The 18,476-nt window shown below is 42.4% G+C and overlaps 1 protein-coding gene across 5 annotated transcripts; it reads right to left on the reverse strand.

Moving 5' to 3' along the window:
- Positions 1–2,141: 2,141 nt before the first annotated feature.
- On the reverse strand, positions 2,142–17,631 carry LOC111842634 (protein NLRC3-like). Of its 5 annotated transcripts, XM_072697594.1 has the most exons (11): positions 17,230–17,628; positions 15,421–15,490; positions 14,660–14,732; positions 12,048–12,225; positions 11,717–11,887; positions 9,385–11,164; positions 8,152–8,322; positions 7,791–7,964; positions 7,221–7,388; positions 7,058–7,104; positions 2,142–4,704 (listed from the first exon to the last, which is right to left on the reverse strand). In XM_072697594.1, the coding sequence occupies exons 5-11, from the start codon at positions 11,883–11,885 to the stop codon at positions 4,175–4,177; spliced, it is 3,039 nt and encodes a 1,012-aa protein (XP_072553695.1). In that variant the 5' UTR covers positions 11,886–11,887; positions 12,048–12,225; positions 14,660–14,732; positions 15,421–15,490; positions 17,230–17,628; the 3' UTR covers positions 2,142–4,174. The 5 variants fall into 5 exon arrangements, with proteins under 5 accessions (XP_072553695.1, XP_072553694.1, XP_072553696.1 ...); XM_072697593.1 differs by lacking the exon at positions 14,660–14,732; XM_072697595.1 differs by lacking the exon at positions 14,660–14,732 and having other exon boundaries at positions 4,518–4,704; positions 7,039–7,104; positions 17,230–17,630.
- Positions 17,632–18,476: the final 845 nt, after the last annotated feature.

Raw genomic sequence — 18,476 nt, forward strand, 5'->3', positions numbered from 1 at the left:
CTGAGGGGGGAATCACTAATCGCTTTCACACTGAGCCTGGGGGGGGGATCACTAATCGCTTTCACACTGAGCCTGGGGGGGGGGATCACTAATCGCTTTTACACTGAGCCTGGGGGGGGGGATCACTAATCGCTTTCACACTGAGCCTGGGGGGGGGGGGTCACTAATCGCTTTCACACTGAGCCTGGGCGGGGGGGGGATCACTAATCACTTTCACACTGAGCCTGGCGGGGGGGGGGGGGGGGGGATCACTAATCGCTTTCACACTGAGCCGGGGGGGGGGGGATCACTAATCGCTTTCACACTGACCCCTTGCCGGTGCTGGTGCTGGAGCTCAACAAACCGTCTTACATTCACACTCACTTGGTGCCAAAAGGGTAGAATGATGAGGTCAGTGTGCGTGCTGCTGTGGGAGGGGCAGTGTTTCAGGAGTAAAGACAACAAAGATGGAGGACCAGGTGAGATGTGATGAACGCAAAACTTTTTTGAATTTAATGCACATGCTTACATTTTTTTAGCTTGGCAGATAAGTTTAAATAAGCTGCTGCAGACTGAATCCATGTTTGTGGCACAAGGTCAACATTCCTTATAAAAAGGGAAAAAGTTGAGAAAAAGAAAAGAAAGGGGTTTGTTATGTGCATCAATAACATTTAAGTGGCGGACAGTAGGAGGAGCATCCCAAACAGATAGTCTATACACACACGCACACACACACACTCAGTTCTACAGCCGGGGAGTAAAGACAGGACATTTATTTCACTGGAAATACTCAGCAGAAGATTAACCTAAAAACAAAACATGCTCAAAAAGAAGAGGGACTGGACTGTGGACGGCACAAAAGGAAAGAACACAACAAAACCGAACAGCTTCCTTAACAAGTGTCAGTAGGTTATCTAACTCGAAAAATAAAATAAGCAAAATAACACCGAACTAGTCTAACTATTACTTCTGAAAACATAAAATACAGATGGTTGCACTCACCCCTTTACCTAGGGTGTCTTAACACAGGCTCGAACCTGCGTGATGGGAGTATAGGCGCGCCCCTGCTACCCTGTCCAGCCCTCCGAACCAAATTTCCGGAACTGAACAAGCTGGGACAAACCGGCACATTACAGACGGCAGCCAGCTGGAAAAAGCCGTCCTCCTCCTGTAGTTCCCGGGCAAGATGTAAGACAGCAGCTCCTCCTTTCCAGCACGATGGTTGGCCGATGGAGACTTGCGACGTCATCGGATGAATTTCACAACTGGCCAACTGAAGTGAGCTGGACATGATTTGCTGCCAGACAATTGAGAACCGTCCCCTTTCAACAAGAATGAGGCATGCATTCACAATGCACGCAGACACACACACACCCGCACAACTAGCACAGCTACGGCCTATGCACCGTAACACCTCACTGAAGAATTTTGCAAAAATCAATGTTCATCCGCCAAAATGACTTGCCATCCCCTACAATGTATGGATAGAATGATGGTATTAAAAATTAGATATCACCAAAGCCTATTATAGGGGGGGTAGAGATAGAGGTTGGGTATGGGGTTGGGATTAAATGGGGGAGGGAATGTGGCTGGGCCATCCAGGGAATACATCATTGCCATTTTCTATCTGCTTCTTTGTCAATGTTACTCTTAATTTTCATATAATCTAATGATAAATTGTATTTTTTGTTCTGAGCACATATACCCTTATTACTCAAATAAATAGATTTAAACTTTTACTTTGACTTCTGCACAATACTGTGTGTTTCAGTTCCATGTGTCAAATCTGCGCCCAAGCAGCTCTCATATTAACAGTCCTTAACATCCATTTGCTTTGAAGCCATTCCTTAGACTGCATCCCATCCGCAGAGTCCCACCTCCATCTGCTGTGCTCCACAACTAAAAGGTGGAGGGTTACACTACATATATAAACCCTTGTGTGCAGTGTTTCATAATGTCCTGTGCTCTTGCACTCTAGTGGGACTTGACCCCAAATCCTTGGAATGACCTTTGATTAGAAGTCTAATGTACTATTCATTGCATCACACAGCCATGGATTAGTTTATGCTCGACACATTTTGCATTGTATTCAACATTTATTAAATAATTCTATTTCTGGTGATCCAGAATATGCAATCACAAATAAGTCTTAGTTGGCCAAAGCCTTTTAATCATATATTTTATTTGATTCGGTCATTTAGACTTCCTGTTTCTCATATGCATACATTTGACATGGATGTCTCCATAGTCAGTTTTATTGAAAATGATTGATAACATTAATAAAAACAAGTAATTCTTGGAGAATTTAATAGAAGCAAAGGTAGGAAATTTCTCCTGTAGCAGATCAACTGGCAGAAATTTTAACTGAAATCTGCATTTCAGCATGCCTGCACCTTCTGTGCTGCTTCCCAAATAGTTATATAATGAAACACATTGGTGCTGATATCTTCAGGGGCAATTTATTCATAGTTACTGATAATAAAAAATAAAAGTACATGTAAAAATTAAAGATATAATAAAAATCACATTTCTCTAAGCATTTATACCAGCCAGAGGTAATAAACTGATATTTTTAATTGATTGTGATATTTATACTTTGTTACCCAGATTCATGCATAATTACAAGATTTCACCCTCATGCTTACATGAGGAATTTTACTGAAAATACTTGTTTTACAAACAACAACAAGTATTAGAGCCAAACTCCTTTTTGTGATACAGCTACACTAAGGGACCAGCTCATACCCATAATCACTTGTGAAGCCAGGAGATATTTTTTGTGAAATTAAATCAAACAGTCCATACTGTAGCCTGTCTGCTATGGGAGATGTGGTGTAGGGCATCTGATTGTGTACCTGGCTCTCTCTCTATCTATCTATCGAAGGAAAACAAGCTAGATTAATAAAGGAATTTACATAGTTTTATATAAATCAAGTATACAATGTGCCAGTTTTAAGTTAAGTGAAAAGAAAATAACAAAAAGGTAACCAACATAACTGCATTGGGCATAACAGTTAAAAATGTTTAAAATGATGCAGAAAATGAGAATATATATACAGCCCTTGTCTTTGCCTGAGCATGCAATTCTGAACCCAGCACAGTAGACAGTTTTGAAAAAACATTACACATAATGTCTAAAAACAGTAAGAAAATTATTTACCTACAACATATCAAGTAGGGCTGGTTGACAAAACGATAATGATAATTATCACGACATAATTTCCCATCCATGTCAATATTCCATATTGCTAGTTTTGATATGATTTAAAACATGTCGCTGGCAACATACTTTGCATCACAAATTGACTTCGCTTTCTCTGTGACTTGTCAGGACCAGCAGTGGAGCACAAGCACAAACACAGCCGTGAAAATGGGGGATTTATTGAACAAATAGCATAATGCAATAGGGCAGGTAGGCAAACAACAGACAAAACCACCAAAACTACAGGGCGACTCACTGGGAGAGCAGCTAAGTCCACAGCAACCCGTCCAATTAGGGAAATCCAGCGCGATCCGAAGGGAAGGTCAGCAGTAAAACTCAGTCCATGAGAAATCCCGACAGTAACGATACACAGAGAATAAAGAAATGATGAATGCGGCAGGGTTTTTTCAGCAGTGACTAAAATAACCTGTTCATCTTCTGTCTCAGACCCCTGAAATGTGAAATACTGTTTGGTAGTAATGGTCAAAACGATGCTCATGAACCATTCCTGACATTTTTTCAGCCCACATGGCGCTTTCGGTTTCCTTTTGCTTTGAGCCCTTTTTTGAACAGACAGCTCCATCTAGTGGGGTCAGAAAGTAGAGCAAATTGTTCCCGAAGTGTCATTTTGGCCACCACTACTGTCTGGCAAGTGTTTGTCACTTTCTGACGATAAAGAATACTTTTTAACTACGATTAACCATCTGGTTTCTTCATTTTTAATTCAGGAGTAAAAATCAGCTTTCAAACTGAAAAGAACTAATGACTTGACGTTTATCACCATAATTATTGATATTGACCAATATGAAAATTATCGAGATGACTTTTTTGGCCATATAGCCCTGCTCTAATGCCAGAGTTTTTTCCCCCATCATAAGCCCACCTTAGACTAGACAAGAAGTTAAAGCAATAAAATGGTTATTTGCAATATGTATCTATTCACATCCACCGTCACGTCAGATCAGTTACCCTATGATGAACCTCATACACCTATTAAAGTATGTCACAAATAGACAAAGAGTAGTCTTGAGAGATGGAAAAACCTGGATAAACAGGCTCAGTGAACTTGGTGTTGACCTGGTGCACAAGAACAGTACGTTTGTCAATCCTGTAGAAAGCCAGGACCCCAGCTGGCCAATCCAGGTACACCCCCACCCTGTGGGACCGCGAAGAGTTGGTCTGCATCTTGCTCGACTTACCATCGTGAAAGAAAAGAAAAATATCCCCAGGAGAACATAACTTCCAGGACTTATTGCTGAATCCAAAACCACAGCTGTCTATTCTTCCCTTCCTGGATATTCCTCTGTATGCCACTGCAATGTCCACACCACCTCCTTCCCATTCAACCTCCCAGTAGCAGCGCCCAGACAACCCCTCCTTGCAGAGCACCTGCACCCAGTCTTCAAATCGCTCTGGGTGGTCAGGATACGAATGGCTGCCTTTGTAGGTCACCTTTCTGTTATCCTCAGACAGGTGCAACAGTGGGTTTACTGTGTTGGGATCCAGTGTTAGCTGGCAGGCATCTGTAAAGAAGCAAGACAAAAACACATTATCCAGATTCATTGCATGACACTCTTTTTATTTTATTTTATTTCCCCTGCTCCTCCTGGGAGGTGCTGCCTGGAGACCTCAATCTATCAAGGTATCCGGCACACCCTGCTACATGTGACGTCGCCACTACCCATGACGTCCTTGCATCCAGCTTGCCGTTCTGCCTGTGTCATCCTCCATGTGTGACCCACTGCCTTACTCCTGGTTGCCTGGCGATCGGAAGGAGCGTCGGCACCGGCTTGTCATCACCTCCCTGCTCCCTGGATGTGCCTCAAATCTTATGACTTAGACAGTGTGACTTTATGGCACTTAGCCATCTCTCTGATTTGACTCTCCCTGCCGGCCCCTGGAGGATGGGTTCCCCCTTTGAGTCTGGTCCCTCCCAAGGTCTCTTCCTTCTAGGGAGTTTTTCCTTGCCACTGTCACCTATGGCTTACTCACTGGGGGCTTTGGGTGGGGATGCTGTAAAGCGCTTTGAGACGATGTAATGTTGTGATAACGCGCTATATGAAGAAAAATTGTTTGTTGTCGTTTAAACTGGAATTTCATATGCCATTAAGACATTTCCAGTATGAAGCATTGTTTGGTCTCTGACATCCAATTTCAAACAATCATTCTGTACTGAAAATTTGTTCTACAACAAATGGAATTCATTGCTCGTTATCTGCGAAAAAAAAACATTCATTCATCTTATTATCATCGTTAAGCAAACAATTTCTGTGGCTGACAAATTGTACATACAGCTCTGGAAAAAATTGAGACCACTATATTTTTAAAAAATATCTGCCTTTATAAACCCTGGTTTAATCCAGATTCTCCTGACAGAAGGCTACACTGCAGACTGCTTCCAGGTTCAACATTTCTAAGACAGCAGTACACAAGAACAACGTAAAGCAGGAGACATGGGGAATGACCAAAAACCAGCCAGGTAAAGGGCAGAAATGACTTCCTAATGCCAGAGATGACTTAACTCCTGGAGCCGACACTTTATCATGGTGGAGGGGTTTGCGTGTTCCAATGATCCCAGAAGCTAAGTTTCCTGGGGCTTTATGCCCCTGGTAGGGTCATCCAAGGCAAACAGGTCCTGGGTGAGGAACGAGGCGAAGTGCGGCTCACAAGACCCCTAATGATGAGAAACAACATGGATACACGTTTTCCCTCGCCTGGTCCTGGGTCACCGCCCCCCCGGAGCCAGGCCTGGGGGTGGGGCTCGATGGCGAGCGCCTGGTGGCCAGGCTTGCACCCATGGGGCCTGGTTGGGCACAGCCCAAAGAAGGCAAGTGGGTCCCCCCTCCAATGGGCTCACCACCTGTAGGAGGGGCCATAGGTGTTGGGTGCAGTGTGAGTTGGGCAGTGGCCGAAGGTGGGGACCTTGGCGGTCCGATTCTCGGCTGCAGAAGCTAGCTCTAGGGAGATGGAATGTTACTTCTCAGATGGGGAAGGAGCCTGAGCTGATGTGAGAGGTTGTGAAGTTCCGACTAGATATAGTCGGACTCACCTTGACGCATGGCTTGGGCTCTGGAACCAGTCTCCTTGAGGGGGGTTGGACCCTCTTCCACTCTGGAGTTGCCTGCGGGGAGAGGCGCCGAGCTGGGGTGGGCATACTTATTGCCCCCTGGCTGGGCGCCTGTACATTGGGGTTTACCGCAGTGGACGAGAGGGTAGCCTCTCTTCGCCTTCTGGTGGGGGGACGGGTCCTGACTGTTGTTTGCACTTATGCACCAAGTGGCAGTTCAGAATACCCACCCTTTTTGAAGTCCTTGTGCTGTGGTCTCTTAATTTTTTCCAGAGCTGAACACACATTTATCACACAAGACACACACACAAGATGCGTTCATTTTCTACACTGCTTGCCCTATATAGGTTGTAGGGGACAGAAGCCCATCCTGGAAACAATGGGCGCAAGGTTGGGAATAACCCAGGAAGGGCCACCAACCCATCACAGGCCACACTCATCATTCGACACAAAGGGGCACTTTGGCAACTACTATTCACATTGGTATGTTTTTGCACTGTGGTAGGGAAACTGGAATACCCCTAGGGAACCCCATGACAGCATGGGGAGAACATGCAAACTCCACACACAGGAACAAGGTGGGTCTCCGGTGGGAAGCAATCATGCTAGCCTCAGTAACACCATACCGCACTGGTGAAATGAACTTGTCGGGGTTTTCTTTGTAGCAGTTTAAATGTGCTGTATGGTAGCTGTAGTTTAGCATGGACAAACATTTTGATCAACTGCAAACCAAAAACACTGCAGTGATAGACAAGTAAGTTTTCAGAAGAATTTTCCATTAACTCTTCACCTGTTAATTGAATACATACATTTGGGGAGCCCTGGTTTATCTCTGCATGGGCCACAATGGTCTACACTGTAGGAAACACAAAAGAATCCAGTGAGTGTGGGATCCAATAAATCACTTCATTCTAACATCTCAGGAAGCCTGATGGAGTTCACTGAAGAAATGTTCATACTACCAATACTCACATCAGTGTCTCCAATTTGGAGACTTTCTGTGCAGCAGAGAGCAGTTCCAGTCCTAAGTCTCCTGGGTGATTGTAGCTCAGATCCAGCTCTGTCAGGTACAAGGGGTTTGATTGTAGAGCTGAAGCCAGAGAAGCACAGCCTTTCTCAGTGACTCGACAGCCTGAAAGTCTACAGAAACAGCAGCACAAGGTGTTAGCAACAGTAAACAGATGGAGACTGTGGCTGCAATATATGTGCAAATAGTAATCTGTAAACAATGGTGTTTAAATGTCTAATAGGGAAAATGGTTGATTCTTCAGCAAATACATTACTATATAGAACAATCCAAACAATCCAAAATTTGTTTCCAGCGGATGCAAAAAATATAAAAGAAAAAACATCACCTCAAATATTTACCCTACATCTACCCTAAATTTGTAGTGATACTGTAGTCCTTTATCAATTGTGTAACAAGATGAATAAAATATTCACAATTAATGCTTAATTTTCACTCACAGGTAAAAGAAAGCAAATGGTTTATGTTATAAAAACCAGCCATCATGTCATGCAGGGTCATTAGTCATTTCCTACCGCAGTCGCTGAAGTTGGCAGCTGGGTTCCTGAAGAGCCCTGCAGAGGAGCTCCACCCCAGAGTCCCCCAGGTCATTCCCTCTGAGCTGCAGCTCCTTCAGCGTGAGGAGGGGATGTATGAGGAGAGAGGCCAGGCCCTCACAACAGCTTCCGGTCAGGTTACAGTCTCCCAGACTGCAATGGAGAATCACCATAAAAACAACAATATAAATAACAACCAGAAAAACAGGCAGATATAAGAGGCAGGCAGACAAGTAGAACGAGAGACTTTTAACATGTGAATTTTAAAATATGTGAAAGTTGTGTTTAGTTCTGCATAGAGGTATACTGAATCAGCTCAGGGAATTCACAGTGTCCTCACCCCAACACCTGCAGGGTTGATGAGGCCTTTAATGAATCGCAGAGCAGCTTTACCCCTGTTTCCCCCAGCTTATTGTAGCTGAGGTCCAGATGAGTCAGGAGTGAGTTGGGTGATTGGAGCACCTGGATCACTGGTTCCATCAGGAACTTTGTCATGTTACAGTGGTGCAGGCTGAGAAGGAGAGAGTGTAGGGATGGGACGATATGCTTTTTCTCAATATGATTCAATACAACATATTAAAAGAAAGGTAAATAATAAATAATATTATATAATAGGCACATAAACCTTTTTAAATGTAAACAATTTGTCATAATAATAACCAAATAATAACCAAAAATTACAATCAAAAAGCAAAACTGTTACTCTGCACAAGACAATGGAAAAAACCTTAGTAAAGGTTTTCTTTTTAACTACGACTGCATGATGTATATTGCCAGACCACACAATATGAATAGTTACATTTTTGTACCGCGATAAAGCTTCGATATATTCTCTCATCCCTAAAAATGTTAGCGTTACAAAAAAGCATTCCTTGCTATGCTATCTACAAATCACTCTGTTCTACAGACTGCTCCATATTCCATACACCAAGTCTTGTATTTTCAATCAGTGCTATTTTGTGAGTCTTTTGTCTCAAGTATCACTCTTTTGTGAAGATTTTTGGTGAAAATTACAAGTACAGACGCTCCTCTACTTACGAACTTTCAACTTACGAACTTTCAGACATACGAACGAAAGTTGTGTTCATTGGGCTCCCGTTTCCTGTCCGCAACATCAATTTTTTTTTCTGCGCGCCAATTCCAGGTAGTATGACTTCTAGCTGCTACTCCTGCTGCGCAGCAGCGTAGCTTCCATACTCCCAGCATCCTAGTTCTTTGTACTTGCGTATACCCTTAAAATGATGTTGAATAATGACTTATGAACATTTCAATTTATACACGGCCGTTCGGAACGTATCTCATTCGTAAGTAGAGGAGCGTCTGTAGTTAGTTTTTGTTGTCTTTTCTTGATATCAGAAAAGGTCTTGACAGAATAATAAGTATTTTGGTTGACATACTGCCAAGTAGGACTCTGGGATATTTGTAAGTCACATATCTATTGCTGGACAGCCCTGGAGGTACATTTCCTAGTGAAAACTAGACCTAAAAATGAATATTATACCTGCCATAAGTTTTCCTACCAAGACATAATGTAAAACATACCAACAAGCTCGGTGTTGCTGTGGTGACTTACCAGGCTCTTTTGCAGACCTTGAGGACAGGCAGTAGTCGTCTCCGCCCCGCTGCTGTGCTGTTGTATGCAGAAAGGTCAAAGTCCTCCAACACGTCCGTGGACATCAGCAGGACGTAGGCCAGTGCTGAACACTGGTCTGGGGACAGCTCAGTGTCCATGGGGGAACCTGAACGTAGATAATTCTGGATTTCCTCCACCAGGGTAGTGTCATTCAGCTCATTTAGACAGTGAAAGAGGTTGATGGCTCTTTCTGCGGAGGGGTTCTTTTCAAGCTCTTTCTTGATGTATTTGATTGTTTTCTCACAAGACTGTAAATTGCCACTGTTCCCACCCAGCAGACATGGCAGGATCTTCTGATTGGATTCCAGTGAGATCCCCAGCAGAAAACGGAGGAAAAGATCAAAGTGCCCATTCTTACTCTCCAAAGCCATACTCACTGCACTCTTATGCAGCTCATGTAAGTTACTGTCCTTTGAAATGCTGGGATTTAAAGAATTTTCACCAGTGTTTATGTACCGAAAATGTACGAACAAAGCAGCAAGGTACTCCTGAATGCTCAGATGGACAAAGCAGTAAACTGTTTGCTCGTCGAATTCAAACTCCTCTTTGAAAATTTCTGTGAACATACCAGAGTACATAGATGCTGCCTTGGCATCAATGTCACATTCTCTTAAATCTTCTTCATAAAAAATTATATTGCCTTTTATCAGCTGTTGAAAAGCCAACTGGCCCAAACTGACGATCATTTTTTTATCTAACTCTGAAATTTTATTTGTATTGACCAAACTTTCCTGGCTATATTTCTGATTCTTTATTTTTGTCTGAATCAGCAATAAATTAGTGTACATTTGAGTCAGTGTTTTAGGCGTTTCCTGGCTATCTTCTTTAATCAACATTTTTCCAAGGACGGTGGCTGAAATCCAGCAGAAGACAGGCATGTGGCACATGATATACAGGCTCCTACACGATCTCACATGGCTGATTATTCTATCAGCCAGATTCTTATCATTTAAAAATTTCTTCCTAAAGTATTCATCTTTCTGTGGGTCATTGAACCCTCTTATTTCTGTCATCGTCTGGATGTATTGGGGAGGGATCTGATTGACTGCTGCTGGTCGAGAGGTTATCCAGAGCAGAGCAGGACGAAGCAGATTTCCTTGAATGAGATTCATTAACAAGATATTCAGTGAGACTGACTCTTTTACACTACACCAGCACTGACAATTATCATTTAAAGGCAAACGACACTCATCCAGACCATCGAAGATGAACAAAACTTTGTAGTCCTCAAAATCAATATTTTCAATGTCAGCCATTGGGGGAAAGAAATGGTGAATTAAACCCATCAGACTAAATTCTTTGTCATGAAAATGATTCAGCTGTCGGAAAGGAAGAGGAAAAACGAACGTGATGTCGGTGTTTGCCCGTCCTTCTGCCCAGTCAAGAATGAACTTCTGTATTGAGACGGTTTTCCCAATGCCTGCGATCCCTTTGGTCAACACAGTCTTCACTGGCGTTTCTTGGCCGGGTAAAGGTTTAAAAATGTCACTGCACTTCACAGTGATCTCCTCTGTGTCTGTCTTCTTGGCCGCTGTCTCCACATGCCACACTTCATGCTCTGCATTAACCTGCTCGCTTTCTCCCTTTGTGATGTAGAGCTCTGTGTAGATGCTGACCAGACTGGATGGATTCCCCCGCTTAGGTATCCCTTCAAATATGCATTCGTACTTCGTCTTCAGCATGGATTTTATTTTGTTGCGTATTTCCTCCAGAGAAACACCTGATTAGATTTAAATACAGGTTACATTATTCAAACAAATATGATCCTTTAGGCTTCTATGGTATGGCTGGTGAGTATTTTCATACAGCAGTGCTGTACATTTATTATGTTTAAACAGTTTTAATTAGTCTGATAGAAGTACTGATCTTTATGTCAAATGTTTAAAGTTTTCAACAAATTAACCTGCAAATATGATTGATTTCAGCTTTGTCTGGGTATCTCATTTATGTATTTCTTTATTTTTACCCTTTTTGGTTACCCATCTGACACTCTTTTTTGTGCCATTTACAATAATGTAGGAGGAGTTTAAAAATAAGTTCAAACTGAATCAGGTAAATCCTCAAGTTTCAGAGTCCCGGAAGGGACATAGGCATGTTTTTTTTAATCAACCACCATTTATGTTTCCTCCATGTTCCTTCCAGGACTGCGTATCAAGTCAATCTTAAAGCCAACAATCACAGTAGTATATTATAACAACAACAAAAATCCTCAGGGTTGTCTCTAGATTAAAAAAAAAAAACACTGATGTGAAATTGCACAGATGTTACTCACCTTTGTCAGCTGAGTTTGGGTTTGCATTCGTTCCAAATGTGGCATGGATATTTACAGAGTTGACGTTACAGTTGTTCATAACATTAGACACCACATTGCTTTGGGACTGGGCAGAGATGGAGAACTGCACCCCACCATTTTGGGCATCTCTACTCCCATCACAGGACATCCCTGGGAAAAGGGACAGAGTAATTCATATCAAAGTTCAATCCCAATCATTCAGCCATGCTTATATTTCATCACTGTGGAGTCACATGACTTGATAATACAGAGCCGGTCAAGCAGAAGGTTTTCCTGTTCCGACATGTTCTGCCAGGCATGGCACACATACCATGTGTTTGTGGTCCAGGATCAGGACACTGCTGTGCCTGATGGGCATCTGGCTGCTCGGGGCCGATGGGTACAGGGGTCTCCTTTGAAGATGGGGCATCTTCCTCATCTCTTCCGATCTCAGGAGGACCAGCTGATGATGAGGGTGCCCAAGTTGATCCTGGTGGGGGGGCTGGATCCTATAGTTGAGATGGAAGCAAGCAATTTGTAAACAAGGCTAGTATCTCTCAAAAACAGCAAAAGCCTAATAAAAAATCCAGGCATTACACTCAGATGGTCTGATTTTCTCCATTAACTATTTCCAGGAATGTTTAACCATAGAACAGTGATTATCAACCTTTTTTATCCAAGGACCCCCTGTGTCCAGGAGAACATGTGTTTGCAGCCCCTACACAGGCTGTTGTGATTTTGTTTCTCTTGTATGTATTCTGCAATGATGACAAAAACTGGTAATATAATAAAAACAATTTGGTTACACTGCCAAAAAATAATTTATTTTGAATGTGATTCAAGGTTTCACTCCACTATGTCCACCAACACTCTCTTTTAATGATATTTCTCTCAAACCAGAAGGAAAGCTGGGTTGCTGCTGGAAGATGTGTTGGTGTGACCAATAGATTAGCCCATCCTCTGGTCAGTATGGATCCCAGTGCCCCAGTGCAGTGACAGGGACACTGTGACCAATAGATTAGCCCATCCTCTGGTCAGTATGGATCCCAGTGCCCCAGTGCAGTGACAGGGACACTGTGACCAATAGGTTAGCCCATCCTGTGGTCTGTGTGGATCCCAGTGCCCCAGTGCAGTGACGGGGACACTGTGACCAATAGGTTAGCCCATCCTGTGGTCATTGTGGATCCCAGTGCCCCAGTGCAGTGACGGGGACACTGTGACCAATAGGTTAGCCCCATCCTGTGGTCTGTGTGGATCCCAGTGCCCCAGTGCAGTGACGGGGACACTGTGCTGAAGAAATGGTGCCGCCTTTCGGACAAGATGTAAAACTGAGGTCCTGACTCTCTCATATCATAAAAATTCCCTGAGCATCCTTTGAAAGAGTAGTGGGTGGTGCCCTGACTCCCTGGCTAAATTGCCCACTGTGGCCCTGTCAAATCAGGCCTCCTAATCACCTGTATCTAACTGGTGAATCCTCTCCTGCCCCGTTCATCACCTTAGCTACAGTGTGGTGAGCGTACTGGTGCAGAATGGCTGCCATCACATCATCCAGGAGGGTGCTGAACAGTGGTAGTGGTTGAAATGGCTCCCCATTGTTTCTGTAAAGCGATTTGAGTACCTTGAAAGGTGCTATATAAAAGTGCTAATGTTACACCATATTTTATTTTGTGAAAAACCTAATATGCATCTGCTTTCCAAATGGCCTTGTTTTCAGTTCTCCCAGGGAGTTAGTTTAATAATTACTGATTCTGATTGGCTGGAGGCTTCACACCTGACTCACAGATAAAGGGAGGCTGGAAAATCAGCAGTGCTTACTGCACTTTTCATTTTGGTGGACCTGACTAATTCATTGGTGGAATGATTTGCTTTTGAGACATGAGTTAATTGTTTTGGGTAAGTTACAGGCTTTTGCATGAATTGCTTTGAGAAATCCTCTTATAGTCTTGAGAATGTTGAGTGTGTTTCATGAAATGTGCCAAAACAATCAATAAAAACTAAACACCACTGGTACAGCGTATAAAAATTCCTTAAAAATGTATAATAATAAAATAATAATAAGAATAATAATAAGAATAATAAATGTTCAATTTATATGGCACCTTTCTCATATTAATGATCGCTTTGAATGCAAGGACAAGAATAAAAGATTAATTTAAAAAATAAATTAATGGAAATTATAGTCATCGAATCAATGAGATGATGTTATAAGCTATATGAGAAATATACTACATCAAATTAAATGTTTTATGGTCAAGTGCCAAGACAAAGTTTTTTAAGTCATCTTTGGTTCCAGCTGCTTTAATTATCAAATAAAATAAGTCAACTTAAGTTCTCACACGCTGCTTTGACAGAACCTCTCAGGTACCCCTGCAGTAAGGATTGACTCGAAACTTGTTCTGTAGCGGTTAGGCGGGAGGAGTGTTCTTTGCGATCTGCCTGGCCAATAACAGCTGGTACACCTATAAGCCAACCCACCTCCAGTCAGTCGGAATACGAGGCGTTTTCTGACTTCTTTAAACAGACACCAATAGACGCAAAACAAAGACTTTTCCAATTTACCTTTTACGATTTGTCTAGTCAAGTTTTTTCGTTTCTGTTTTTTTCCGTCTAAATCCGGAAAACGAATTATACTTATGTACACGTACTGTCCTCCGTATTAGGAGTCAATAAGACTCAATCAATCGTCAAAAAGCAACTATATATGTACATTACTATTCAGGTAATTGTTCCAAATGTGAGTGTCAAAACTTACTTCTGGCATGTTCTGGGCAAATGAATCCCATAGTAACTATTCAATGTTTCGTCTTACATAAAGCTAAATTATGGTTGAATGAAAGAAAGTTAAAGTCCACATTAAAAGTGCTTTTTATATTGTAACAATTAGGCCAACCAAGACCCCAAATCCAGGCTGCAAACTTTGCTATTGTGTCTTAAACAGAGTACCTGGTCAAAATGTTTGTGAGATGGTTGTGTTTAGGTGTGAGGATATTCCCCCGGCGGTCTTTCCTCAGGGGCACTAAAGAATAAAGGATTATGTTAAACCTAATGAACAACCTCTCTGATATCTAAGATCTTTGTCAATGCTCTCGAGATACCTTTGCACCTCCACAACAGTTCTTTTTACAGAATAGTTAAGGACACAATTAATAGATTTATTTTTGTTTGTAGTGCGATGGGCTGTGGCCCCATCCTGGGTTGTTCCCTGCCTTGCACCTGTAGCCCCCAGGATAGGATCTGACCCCCCCAAGCAGTTTCAGAAAATGGATGAATTAGAAATCTTTAAAATAGTAATTCTTAAAAAGTAAATTATATGATTACAAGTATTTTTTAATGTACTATAATTTTCATGGACGGGGGGCATGGTGGAGGCAGAGAAAGCAAGGCGGCGACGATCCACTTGCAGCTCCAAGAGACAACAGGAGTTCATTGGGGAGACCAGGCAGAGTAACATCTAATAGCGACAAAGCACAGAGTAACCTTAACTGATCAACATACAATGACTGACCCCAGAACAGGGCAGAGCAGGTACTTAAATACACAAGGCTAACAAGACAACGCAGGACAGATGAGAACAATCATGAAGCACAGGGAAACAGGAAACAGGTGGATCTAATAAACACAACATTCCTTGTACAGGAACCATAAAAGCAGACAGCACAGTTTTACGATAAACACAGGAAATACAAGGTCAAAGTTCAACTTACACTGTGTGATTTTCCATGACGGCAAAATGAGAAACAACCAGTGCAATTCTTCTTCCCCATTTTTAAGTACCTGCAAGATTATTAGTGCAAAGCAAAGTCAAAGCCTTTACCAAATCCATAGTGTAGACAATGTTTAAATTACTGGTTTAGAATACCCTGTTTTATTTTTACAGTTTTTTCGATTGCGGTGGGCCATTTCTCAAATGACAATTAACATTTGTAAAACAAGTGTAATCCCCACCCCATAATATCACTTCTGTATGGAAGCGCGTTTCGGCCAGCATGGTAAAAAATATTTATAATAAGTCTAAATAATGACTTAGTTATCTCTAAATAATGACGTAGTATCTCAAAATAACGACTCAGTGTCTCAAAATAATGACTTGGAAAATGAAATTCCATATTCACTCATATTCATTTTGTTCAAATACTTAGTAAATAATGTAATGACGCCCAGGAAAAACAGACGTCACCACTGAAGAACTAGAAACAGCTCTATTCAGCAAATTCTTTCCATCAGCCAGTACTCGGGATTTAGCGGACGCTCTTATCCAAAGCGACGTACAGCAGTGCTTCTATACCACAGCTATTCATCAAACTATTAAGCTAACTTATCCAAATCGGTCATTTTAACGCGCGCACATGTGACTGCGAGGTTCTCATTATTTTGAGATAACGAAATTTCGACTTAAATTATATATTTTTGCTACGGTGGCAGAAACGGGCGTCCATATACCCTTCTGCAAGAAGAAAATCATTTCTAATTTCTTTACCATATTCAAATGGTTTTGTACAATTGTCATCATCTGGCACAGTTTTCAGTTGCTTTAGTCTTTTTGATCAGAATAGATTATGTAGCTTCCCAATGTAATAATTTTACACCCAAAACTATATATGTGATAATCGTGTTAGCCACCACAAGCAAAACCGTTAACCAAGCTTTCAAAATGATTTAAAAGTATATTTCATACATTACAATGATACGGCATTGTCGTGTTTTTGGTTCTCACAGCACATGATTTTGTCGATCTCGTGTTATACAGTGCTGTGTGAATTTAGTTTGCTATATCTGTGTCTTGAGATCTGAACAAGTTACACATGCATGCGAGTGCTTTATCTTGCCAGTAAACTTTACATACTTAACATAGAGCCTTACAATGTTGAAACTGATGTCATTAACCTGAAGTAGCCAATTAATTTGCTAAAGAAATATAATCAGTTTGGAATTACTTGCTTTTGATACATGAGCTAATTGTTTTAGGTAAGTTACAGACATTTGCAGTTAAACCAAATTGTGTTATATGCATCAACTGTTTTGAGAAATGGTCTTACAGTCTTGAGAATGTTAAGTGTTTCATGAAATGTTACAAAGCAATCGAGAAAAACTGTGAAAGAAAGAAGGCAGCGGTTTATAAAAACATGTAAGTTTCACGTTTATTAATCACATTATTAGTGCACAACCAAATACAACTAGCCACGTAAAAGAAAAGCCGTCAGTTCACAGAAATACGTTCAGAGAACTTAGAAAACAACGCAATAACAGCTACTATTTTTCGACATGAATGCACGATTATACACATTAATTTACTAATTATTTACAATGACAGTGCGGCGCAAGGCCGTATGTCTGTAGCTCAGGTCTCTACTATCCGGCCCCGCGGCGTCACGGTATACTTTCCTAACTTATGATTGCACATGCAATTACTGTCAGAAACACTTTTCAGTGTGTGATATGAAATTACAAAACTGTAATATGAAAAACAAACTTCTCGTTCCCGCTTAAGCTGTATGCAAAAAAGAGAGAATTACCTTTCAGTTCGTCAGTTTCATCGTGGCGAAGCGTTTACCCAGTAGGAGTTCTGCTGATTTCTCAATTTGGTATGGATTTTTCATATTTCTGAACAACTTTCTTCACTAATGGAAGACGATTAACAAAAGAGAGGCGATCCGTTCGTGCAGGCGTTTCCGTTCCTGGAACAGGGTGGCTGCCTTTCGCCCCAGTGTACCTTTGAATATGGTGTAATTTAATCTGATAAACTTCTGTACACTGACCTAATATAACTAGTGTTATTAGTTAATCACTACATTTTTAAACGAAAATATACTGCACATTTTACTTAACTTTTATTGAACAATAATTATAAACATCAAGAACCGATGCATACAGGGTCCATGTAAAAATCGTTTTCCGGCAGCCCGTGCTCAGTGGGGGAGGGTCGTCTTTTGTGTCCTATGAGAGAACTATGTGGCTCGTGAGTGCTCAGTGTCACGATCGGTGGTGCAGGCGAGCAGGCAAGCAGACGAGCTGACCAAGGAAGCAGGGTAAACGTGACTTTATTGCACGCAGACAGGACCGGGGAAAACACGACAGCAACGTCACATAACGTCAATGACCAAACTGGGGATACAAACGGAAACGCGGACTAAATATACTGAACTAATGACAACAATCCGAAACAGCTGTAAAACACTGGGATTCCACATGAGGTTAACGAGGGGGCGTGGCACACATTAGGATCGGACGGAGCGGGATATGACAGAACCCCCCCCCGAAAGGCGCGCACACCGGGCGCGCCCGAGAGGAGGCGACGAACGAGACGAGACCGGGGAACAGGACCTGAAAGACAAAAACCAAAAACATCAACGAGAAACAGGAAACAAGACAGAGACACAGAACAGGAACAAGAACCAAGACAAAACCCCACAAAGGACAGGGAACGCAGACAGACAGACAAAGAAGGGAGACACAGAGGGCACAGAAGGAACACCGAACGACGACACAAAGGGGCTAGGAGGGAACACAGGAACCACAGGAGGGACAGAGGGACAAGGAGCAACAACAGGCGGGACGGAGGGAAAGGGAGGAGGAGCCAGGGGAGCCCGAGAGAGCCCCGACGGGCAGCGGCCGCAGGCGACAGGGAGGAGGGAGCAGGAGGGAACCACACAGGGGCCGAGGGAACGGGACGAGGGAGAGACGGAGGGGACACGGAGGGAGCAGGAGGGAACACCAGCGGAGGCAGGTAGGAGGGGGAAGCCGCGGCAGGCGACGGCAGAGC

This window comes from Paramormyrops kingsleyae, chromosome 12 (genome assembly GCF_048594095.1).
Source record: "Paramormyrops kingsleyae isolate MSU_618 chromosome 12, PKINGS_0.4, whole genome shotgun sequence".
Taxonomy (NCBI): Eukaryota; Metazoa; Chordata; class Actinopteri; order Osteoglossiformes; family Mormyridae; genus Paramormyrops; species Paramormyrops kingsleyae.

Coding starts and splice junctions, on each gene's coding strand:
- LOC111842634 (XM_072697593.1), bottom strand. CDS start 15,480: ATGGGGAAGAAGAATTGCACTGGTTGTTTCTCATTTTGCCGTCATGGA. Junction 11,888..12,047: donor TCCTGGACCACAAACACATG/GTATGTGTGCCA, acceptor CCCTTTTCCCAG/GGATGTCCTGTGATGGGAGT. Junction 7,105..7,220: donor TCCAAATTGGAGACACTGAT/GTGAGTATTGGT, acceptor TGTTTCCTACAG/TGTAGACCATTGTGGCCCAT.